General features: G+C 35.4%; 1 protein-coding gene across 3 annotated transcripts; it reads right to left on the bottom strand.

The window, feature by feature from the left end:
* Window positions 1–1,547: 1,547 nt before the first annotated feature.
* On the bottom strand, window positions 1,548–9,986 carry LOC106768384 (serine/threonine protein phosphatase 2A 57 kDa regulatory subunit B' theta isoform). Of its 3 annotated transcripts, none has more exons than XM_014653519.2 (3): window positions 9,650–9,986; window positions 7,816–9,326; window positions 1,548–2,445 (listed from the first exon to the last, which is right to left on the bottom strand). In XM_014653519.2, exons 2-3 carry the CDS (start codon window positions 9,040–9,042, stop codon window positions 2,062–2,064), a joined length of 1,611 nt encoding a protein of 536 aa, XP_014509005.1. In that variant the 5' UTR covers window positions 9,043–9,326; window positions 9,650–9,986; the 3' UTR covers window positions 1,548–2,061. The 3 variants fall into 3 exon arrangements, with proteins under 3 accessions (XP_014509005.1, XP_014509006.1, XP_014509007.1); XM_014653520.2 differs by having other exon boundaries at window positions 7,816–9,230; XM_014653521.2 differs by having other exon boundaries at window positions 7,816–9,084.
* Between the last annotated feature and the right edge of the window lie 751 nt (window positions 9,987–10,737).

The raw sequence follows: 10,737 nt of genomic DNA, 5'->3' as shown, positions 1-10,737 counted from the left end.
ATTAGATAATCATTATAACCCTTAAAACTTAATTACTTTTTTTTTTTCTTGACTTGGATAAAGTTAGATCGTTGAACAGAATCATTCCAAAATCCTGGATTGGTATGGATAAATTTATTTAAAAATAAATAAGTTATTATCATATAATATATGAAACTGCACATTTTTTTTAATATATGCGTATAACTTGATGATAAAGTCAATATATGAATTTTAAAAAGTCAACATTTAATATATTTAATAATAAATATTTTAAAAAATTAAAGGGACACAAATGTTTAGTTTAGTTTTTTAATGAAGATCTCCCAATATTAAATTGATTTTGAGTGAATACGTAGAATTTAATTGGATAAGAGGTTCATCAACCAAACTTAAATACAAAAAAATATATAATTATAAAATTATTACGTGTCTAATAAATTTACTATAAAACAAGTTTATATTTTCAAGGAAGAAACCATTAAGGAATAATATATATATCCACTTTGATTTATACTTGTTAGTTACACCCACTTTAATTATATATTGTTTTATTCAAGTAGAATTTCTTTAATGAGGTTTTATATTATCTCGAATGGGACAGACAGAACACACACCTGAGAAAGATCATGAAAGATGGTAATTTTGTTTTAAATATTTGTAAAAGCTAACAAAATTCAGTATGTTATTCATGTTTTGTTCGGTAGTACTAGAGATGTTTCCTGTTTTACGAATAATTTAAAATGAAAAAAAAAGAAAAGAAAAGGAAAATTACTGAAGTTAATGTAACTAGCTAAATTAGTTACACATTAATAAGAGTTCTCAAAATGGATGTGAATCAATTCGGTCTACTACGGGTTTGAACTGGATTGAATCGAAAAAAAATTATTTTTTATGTAGGTCAATTTTCAACCGGATTTATTTAAATTCGGTTCATCCGGGTTAAACTTATGATAAATCGGATTGACTCACCAACCCATCTAATTTTATTTTATTATCTTATGAAATCTTAAAAAATACTCTCCTCATTGAAAAAAAACATTTTGTATTTCTTTTTTATTATTTTGAATTACAAAAATTTTGTAATTCTTTTTATTTAAAAAATTGTAATTAAGTGAATCAATAACTAACTCGATTAATCCAGCAACTTATGATAAGTCGAACCATATTCAAATTTTTCTAACTCGTTAATAAATCGTGATAAGTCAAACTGAGTCAGACTGGATGATCCATTTTTACAGCACTAGTTTAAACTACACTTATTGTTACTTGTGATTGTTTCACTAGACTATTTGATGACAAGATGATTGGATTGCCAACAAGATTATTACATAATCAGTGAACATTATTACTTATTAAGAAACTACAACTACTAACAGAGAAAAATGTAAACACAAAAGACTTTAAAGAATTGTGTAGCTTTATGACAGAAATATTCAAGAAAAATCAGAGACAAAAAAAGTAAACCTTAAAATAAATTGACAGATGAACAAAAAGCACATTTTCATCTCAATCTGGAATTCCAAAGACAGATAATAGAAAAGAAAGATTCATTGAATACTTTTATCAGTAATAACACATTCACTAAATAATTTACTTTCATCATTTAATAAAATTGAGCGTCCACAGCAATTCACATAAGATAAGCTCTAATGGCCCAATTTCCTTAAACAACCAACTCACCTACACAAAAAGAACCATGATTAACACTAAACATTGGCAACAAAAAATGCAGGATGCTTCCATCAAAGTTTAAGTATGAAAGCAGATTAAACGTTGAATTCAAGCCATTGGAAACATCAAACAGCGAAGGCCAGCTTTAGAAAACAAATTCTCAAATAAACTGTGGCTTGAGGCAACCATTCTTGTCCATGCAATCCAATATATACATTCATTCCATGCTGTTAAGTTGGAGCTGTTTTGTACCCCACGTTTTTTGGCCATGAAATTTTATCAATGAGGTCAATGGAACCAACAAAAACCAACACATCATCATCACCCCTTGTATTCTTATGCAACATAGTGCAATGCAGCATAAGTTATGCTTTTGGACTCTGCAATGCCAATACCAAAACACAAGGATCACTCCAACTGAGTTCTACTAGCTTTGCTAGAAGGGGCATGAGAGGCAGTTCTGGGAGAAACCAGAACAGCTTCATTGGTTGTTGCTTTCATGCCTCCCATTTCTTCTAAACGCTTCCATCGGGCCTCACGCTTGGACTTCATATCCTTCTCTTGCGCTTCACTTTCCCGAACTTTCATCATGCACTCTTCATAGAATTCCGGGTCGGTGTCGGCGAATATCTTGCGCACATTTATCGTCAAGCTTTGGACGGCCTGGTTCCAGTGGTTTCTAGCATTTTGTTCCAGAGCAGGTAAGACAATGGGAAGTATAATTTTGTGGTTCTGCTTGATTAAAGTCCCGATGTGATCATTATTCCATAAGAACAAAGCCCTCTCTGCTACCTGCAAATAAAGAAGCAATCAAAACATATGAAAGAGCATGGGAATAAAGTGATGGTTGTGGTAAAAATATCCACTCTTCAGAATTATGCTTCACAATGTTAGCTATACATGTCATTATTAGAAAATCCCACCAAGAATGATGAGCCAACTCGAAGTAAAATGGCAACATTTTTGCCTAAAATTTGGGAAAGGCATTCAAAGCAGTGTTTAATAGTAAGATCACTTCTGTGTTTGTTTCATGGATTGTTAAATTACTCTAAGGAGAGTAAAGTAGGGAATATGACATTCTCATGTTTGGAACAAGCCTTAAAATTCCCAGTGAGTTGATTTTGATTCCCAGGAAAATAACATTCCTGTTTAGCTTGATTGGTATTTGTTCCCAAAGTGAGGATTGGGTAGGTTACTTTTCCAAAGGAATGTTGGAAGCATTTTTATAACCTAACTATCAACTTCTATTCTTACTCTTCTCCTATAATTTAAATTTTGAAAGTGTTTAATTTTTATGCACTGTTAATGGAGAAAGTGTTATTTTGTCATTGCATACACTATCTTACTCTTTGATAAATGCATCAAGTTCTGAACAAATATGTTTTTTAATTTATCTACAAATAACATTACTAGTCATAGTATTCTTGAGAATATCATTCTTTACAATGCAATCTATCTTGAACCAAATGTCTCCTATTACCACTTTTTATCAGTATTAAAAAGAAAAGAATAATACAAGCTTGCTAAACTATGGACCCTTGGCCAAATAAAGAATCCAAAATCTAAGCTATGATGGAAGAGGACAGGGAAAATTTGTGTCTGTAAAAAGGAGAATATTGGGGGCAGTCTTTGTGGCTTGCAGAATTAATACATAAAATCTTCACTTCAGCCTCACCATTCTGGTTATCTATAAGAATGGTGTAACATTTACCACTATTTGAATTTCATAGAAATTTTTATACGAAAGTAAGAATACAGCATGCATGTCTTTTGTGAAATGATGTTTTCAACTCTCAACAATTGCTTAAAATATTTGAAAAAGATTATATAACAGTAAGAGGAGCACAAGACCCAAAGATAGGGTCAAGTAGTACCTACTTTCCTAATTTCAATAATAAAATAAGTTAAAAATTACTAGACATAATTTAGCATAATTTTCAGTCATACTCATACACACTCAGTGCATGCTGTATATTGCTTTACAGATGGAATAAGTATCTTCACTTGCTATTCAGGTATCTCAAGCAACTGATCCTTCACTGCTAGTTATATAATGAGAAGTTAAGAATAGATGCAAGAAGTTCAAGCTTTGAAAGTGAAAGCAGAAGAAATGAAACTTCAAGTGGAATTTATTACACTTTGACAGCTGAATCCACCAGCAGCAATGATAGGAAAGGGTTCCTCCAATATGTTAGACTGTGAGTTTGAACCTAACTCAACCTTAAAAAACTAATAATAAGTTGAGATGTGCACCCTACTTATATATTCTACATTTTCCATTTCACTAATCTATTTGGGATTAAACCATAACCTTGAGGTTGCATTTAAGACAACAGAGCTCTCAAAGAGGTCACAACTTAGGGGAGTTAGGGGTAACCAACCACAACTACGGTGACCTTCCCATAGATGCAGTCCAATAAATCTATTGAAGAGTGAAAATTTTTGAGGCTGCAGTTACAGTTTCTATTGTACATTTTAACACCATAAAACTACAATTATACAGGACAGTAGTTGTGAGTTCATCAACAGAGTGAGGTTTTCATAGTAATCAAACTCCGAATAGATTCTGTTGTATGCTTTAACCAAGCTTCTCATATTTTTTGCATGGCTGTTACACCTTCTACGAATTTACTTATCAACTAGAGCCTCATAAACAAAACAAAATCAATGATAGCAACTTTCAGTTCGCACATTTGTTGGTCCATTTTACCCATTAACTATTGGTGATGCACTGCAACAGCACACTCTCTCAGGGGAAAGTGTTTGGTGAAATAAATAAGTGATTTGATTCTCCCCTTGAAAGCTACCACACTCAGAGACTTGGGAATTATAAGGTGATTGAACTACAATGGATGTTCAGTGTGTACATAAGTGGCTCGGTTCTGCACCCCTTAATAGCTAGCTTTTGAGGGAGGGTTTCCAGGAGTTTGGGTACTTTCAATTGATAGCAGTATCTCCAAACAGAACATAACTACAGAAGGGCTGATCAAAAAGGCTGACTGAAACACTATAAACTACAACACTTGGAACGACGGCTAAGATACAGCAGTATGATAGGGACTTTGTACATTACAAGTCCAACAGTGAGTAGTATGGATACTTAGTAGAATACCTGGGTGGTTTGGTTCTCTCTCTTTGATAGCTAGCTTTTAGGGGAGGGTTCCCCAAGTGCAGGGTGTTCATCAATTCCCAATTTTCTTATTCTTTTTAAAGAAGTGGTATGCTGTAGATTAATTGTTCTCATTCTTCTCATTTTACCAGAAAAAATGTAGAAAACAGGAAAAACAATGTTTGTGCTTCCACTGGTCTGTTATGAATGAATTCAAAGTTGACTGCACAACATAAAGAAAATATGTACAACATCTTTTGAGCAGCCCGTACCAATACATTTTCACTGAGTTGAGTTCACGTTGTGGTCTACAGGGATCCCCAAGAATAACCGTCACGCAAAACAATTAACACAATTACACTCAATTCAGTAACAGATTACCCAAATAACCTAGCAAAGGCATCCTCAAAGAAAATAAATGGTCATAGTGTTAGGTTCCTGGGTTTGGAACCTAACTAAGAACACTCATAGACAGTAGAAAATAGAATTGAAAGAAAGGATTCTATTATTTCAGAACGTATAAACACTGTACAACGAATGGAGTTGGGAGCATAACCTCCCTGAGAACATAACCTCTCTACACAAGCTAAAGCCTAACTTTACAAAATATATTTTCGATACCCCCGACACAAACTGGGTCTTATTTATAGAATTCCTCCACCTTCTATTCTAACCCATTAAGTCCTCTCCCCCTGTATCCTATCATTTACACACTGCTGCAAAACAACCTTGTCCTCAAGGTTGGAACAATGAAACTTGAGCCTATTGCATTGTGATGTGGTCTTATCATAGGGAGAGAAACCGCTGGCTGCTACTTGCAACTTCAGGTCTGGAGGCTTAGGTGGTGGCAACTCCTCCTCCACTATCTTCCATTCTTCCTCTTTCCTTCCTATCACCCCCAAATTCCACACCACGGTCCACGGTTTCACTTCCTTTATTATGGACAAAGCTTTTGGCTCCCCCCACCTTCTAGCTAGTGTTGGATCTCTAAATACCTTCTTCCCTCCTTGATTGAACACCCTCGTCAATACTGTTCGGTTTCGTCCTTTAATGGGCAATACCGTTTGGTTTCATCCTATAATGGTCGAAAACATTCGGTTTCGTCCTTTAATGGGCAACACCGTCTGCTTCAGGTCTAATTCTGTATCGGACCGCTCGGCAACCTCATCTGGGATATTGCGCTTGACCTCGGACCATATGACAACACTCGATCTACCGTTCCTTCAATCCTCTCCTGCTCGGTTCTGGCAGTTCTTCGATGCCGGAACGTATTCTTCCGCAGTTCCTGACTGGTTATTGGCCGCCACCCTTTTAAAGATGGTGCCCCCTTTACGTTCTCCAAATCGCACCACCACCGCCCCCTTCAGGCCTTCCCAAGAAGGATTATTCGCTTTCTCCTTCCAGGTTTTGAACCAATAGCGAGCGGTCCCCTCCATACTGAATTTCGCTAGGAGCACCCTTTCCTCCTCTGCCACACCTTGTTACTCGAAGAACTTCTCTGCCTTCAAGACCCACCCACACGGATCGAACCCTTCAAAAGTGGGCAGTTCTATCCTTTTCTTCCCGCTGGGTTGCACTTTGTGGCGTTCTCCTGCTCCCTCACCCACGTTCTCCTCTTGCCTCTTTTTGTTCTCGTTGACGAAAGCTTGGTCCTGGTAGTTGGTTTGCCCACTCAACATTCTCAAAATTTCTTGTAAATCTTGGCGTATTGCTGCATAGTCTTGGCGTAATGCTGCATACTCTTGTCGCAGCACCACTGTCTGCGCCTTACTTCTATCAACCGCAATTTCCATTGCCCTCACAGATTCCGGTAGCGTCTCGATACGACAGTTTCTTGATTACTTCTTGATTCCGGCAGCTTCCCGAAGCAACAAGTTTTGGAATACGACGCCCCCACTTTGAAAGGCAGGTTCTTGGTAACGTCTTTTTTTTTTTCCTTTCTTGATTCTCCAACACTATTCTCGAAACGGCAGTTCTCCTATTTTCGGTAGCGCTCCTGATGATCCTGCAGTTTATTGATAATCCGACAACTTTCTGGAAACGACAGGTCCTAGATCCTTCACCCCCACTGCGAAATGGTAGGTCGTACCAATTTGTTAGGTTCCTGGGTTTAGAACCTAACTAAGAACACTCATAGACAACAAAAAATAGAATTGAAAGAAAGAATTCTATTATTTTAGAACGTATAAGCACTGTACAACGAATGGGGTTGGGAGCATAACCTCCCTGAGAGCATAACCTCTCTACACAAGCTAAAGCCTGACTTTACAATATATATTCTCGATACCCCTGACACAAACCGGGTCTTATTTATAGAATTCCTCCACCTTCTATTCTAACCCATTAAGTCCTCTCCCCCTATATCCTATCACATAGAAATAACAAATCACAAATCTTTCACCAAAACATTGTTCAAGCATTCTGAAAGTCTATCAGAAAAACAAAAACAAACTTGTCTTAGTGAAAGCCATAAAACATTGGAGATGGCAAAAGAAAGCTACACTAACCAATATCCTCCATCAACTTTAATAAGTAAAGTTCACAGAAGTGAAAATCAAAAGTCATATTATGAGTTAAAAGTGAGCACACATTTGAAAAAACTGTATATAACTGTTCTTTGTATTAGTGGTAGTAATCCAACATTAAAATATTTTCAAATGGCATTACAATTTGTATTGTGAGGCCCATGTTTCATGGCTAACATAGTGCACATTTGACTTATGCTTGTCAACTTATTCATGTCTTTTGAGACCCATGTTTGGCTTATATTTTAAAAGAAGTAAATAATTATTTTTGCAAACTTTCTGAGAGAGCTACAAAAAAAGAAAGGAACAAACTTCTCCAGAAATAATCCCAACCAAAACTGAACTAGGATGTTATTTGAATATGAAAAGTGGTTTTCTTCACCAAATTTCTCCCACACTATGTCACAAATTAGGCAACAACCAACAAGCAAATTTAGGCTCCTTTTCATCAATTTTAAGGGTTGAAAAATCATCATAAAAAACAAAAGAAAAAGTGGAAACATACTGAAAGTACTATAATTAACTAACCTGGAAATGTGAACTGCTTAAGCAATGACTTATTTGCCGGAACAAGGGTACCATGCATCGTTGAAATTCTGCAGGTTGAGTTGCTTCTAAGACCTCCTCTAGCTCCCCTATGAACATAACCTCCTTAGAACTATTAGTAATGGGCCAGTATTTTAATAATCCCCGTATAACAGTATCAGCAAGCTTGCAATCTTTTTCCACAAACTGTGTAATGCAGTAAGATAATTGCTGGTGGTACATTGGTATGCATTTTGGTTTATGAAGAGGAATAAGTGCTCGCACAAGAAACAGCTTGTGCTCTTCTTTCAGTGGCAAAGCAAATCCGTTGATTATACTTCCCAAGATTTCTAAGAGTTCTGCAATCCCATTGTGTTTCTCAGTTTCAAAAATGAAGCGGTAGAATATATTGTTGATTGCTTTTCTGATGAATGGTCTGTGCACCATAAATTTCCCATAAATACGATGAAGAACTGTCTTCAAGTATTCCCGTTCCCTGGAATCCTCTGAATCAAAAAGGTCTAACAGTCTCAGGACAAATGAGTGATCAATATACCTTTTTGCCAACTTTGCATCAGTCTCAGGTGATGTGACAAACCTTAGAAGCAGTTCATACACAATTTGCAAGAAAGGCCATGCAGGGTCCATGGAAGGTTCTTCTTCATCTACATCAAATGCTTCAAGAGCTTTGTTCTCACGAGGAGGAGAAATAAATGTCCGGAACAAATTTATAGACACCATTTTCACAATTTCTTGCATTGTAACATCTGTAAACTTCCCATTAGCAGATGACACATAATCCACAAGTTCTACCAATGTTTGTCGCTTAATTTCCTTCTCTTTGAGGTTCTTCGTAGGGTCAGTCATGTCAAATAAAATACAGCACATTTGCAGCTTCCTTATAAACAAATTCTGCTTCTCTGAATTTGGAACATCACGAAAACTTGGCAAGGCTTCATAGGCAGAAACTGGAAAACTTCCATTCAGATTTAGTTTTGAGTTCAAAGCTTGGGCAATCTTGTCACCATGATTTACTCCAGGAACCAAATTAGAATCAACAACGCCTGAAAGAGTTGAAGCAGTTGAATTTCCATAACGGTTGCCAGCTACATCGGTGGTCCTTGCACTGGTCGAAGGAGTCGAAGAGGGCGTTGATAACACCCCTCCTTCTCGGCTTTCCCCCGACTTGGAGGGCTTCCGAGGGAGCCTATTTAGTATCTGCTTGATCATAACTTAAAATTGGCTCAACAAAACGAACTCCTTATTGAAACTCTTCAAAACATACAAAGCAGCAACCTCAATCAGCAAGTTAGCCAAGCATGTGCTAACTGAATCTCAGACAGGGACAACATCCAATGAAACAATGACCTCTCTTCAGCGTCAACTCTCTTAGCCATCATAAGATAGTATCATCTTTGCTAAATTTATCAACAAAAAACACTAATTGATAGCAGCCAGAGGATTCAGCAAAAAATTCTTTATCAACATCCATGGTGCTTCTTATTATGACAAATCTGGAACACAAACAAACTCCAAACTCAAAATTACCCCAAATCCCAAATATATTAAAGATATAGCAGGAACCCAAAAAAATAACCCCCTCCGTTTGCTACCAAAATAAATAAATGGAACAACAACCCTCACAGTTATACCAACCCTCGCGGTCATACCAAGACACAAACAAATAATTCAATTTTAAAAACATAGATAAACAAATAAAAATTGCAAATTCCCCTGTCCATAGGTACCAACCAACTAATAACGTAACATAACACCATAAGGACCAAGAGAAAAACTTTGACTTGTTCATTCAACTACAGTAAGAAGAAAGTTATACCTTAACAATATAGCTGGATCAGAGAGAAACAGGATCTGGTCCGATCCACGAAAAAACCCCAGATGAAATTTCCGCCGAAAGGCGTTGAGGGACAATGAAACGCGATGTGCAACAACCTTAACAATCGAAATTCCGGGAAAAAATAAATGGGTTCAGAAGAAGAGAGAAAAAAGCAAAGGTTTTTTTGGGAGCAACTATGTAGTAAAAGAATTGTGAAGAATTGAGGATGCTGGTCTTTGCCAAAAGGAAAGATTGAGGTGCATCTTTGAAGGGCCAAAGAGAGAGAAAGAGAGAGAGAGAAAGAATAAAGTGAGAAGAAGCAAAAGCAATCACTGGCTGAAGTAGTAGTTGTTATTATGATCTTCCTAAAAAAAAAAATGAATAAAAGTGTTCTTCTTTAAATTTTATTTTCCTGATATTTCCTTTTTTTTTCATATTCTTTATCACTTTTCACTTTTTTATTTTTAATTTATCATCATAACAAATAATTTTGCACTATATAAATCATAATATAGCCATGTTGGGGAGGAGCAAGTTGGAAGTTGAATTTGTTTTTTCCGGAAAAAAGAAAAGGTTCAGAGTGTCTAGAATTTGAACATTTGTTAAATTTCCTCCTTATGACAATTTATTGTATACGAAGGGTCAGTTTAGTTTAGTATCAATATATTATTAAATCTAGATTAATGTTTTTAACAATTTTCTTATTTAAAATTGTATAAATCAATAATAAAGCTCCACCAAAAATATAATTTCATTTAAAACTGATTTTAATATATATATATATATATATATATATTAGTTATATTTTATAATAAAAAAATGGAAACTAACTATATATTAATAAAGAGATTTCTCAATTTGTTAGACACATTTTATATTTATATTTTATTAAATATAGAAAAAAAGTTATAAATATTAAAAGTATCTTGCACTTTAAAAGCAATATATAATAGCAAAGACTCTCATGTTTCAATAATAAGTTTAATAAAAAAAAAATTCCTAACTTCTTTAACTCTTCAGTAATAACTTTTGAAAACATGTGGTCATTGTCAAAACATGTGAACATCAATTTAATATAAACGTTTATA

This window comes from Vigna radiata, chromosome 7 (genome assembly GCF_000741045.1).
Source record: "Vigna radiata var. radiata cultivar VC1973A chromosome 7, Vradiata_ver6, whole genome shotgun sequence".
In the NCBI taxonomy this organism is placed as follows: Eukaryota; Viridiplantae; Streptophyta; class Magnoliopsida; order Fabales; family Fabaceae; genus Vigna; species Vigna radiata.
This window is presented reverse-complemented; position numbering and strand designations above follow the sequence as displayed.

Bases quoted from the DNA above. Each gene is read 5' to 3' on its own strand.
- LOC106768384 (XM_014653519.2), bottom strand. From the start codon at position 9,042: ATGATCAAGCAGATACTAAATAGGCTCCCTCGGAAGCCCTCCAAGTCG. The intron at 2,446-7,815 runs GTTAGTTAATTA...CTTTATTTGCAG, and splicing joins TAAGCAGTTCACATTTCCAG to GTAGCAGAGAGGGCTTTGTT.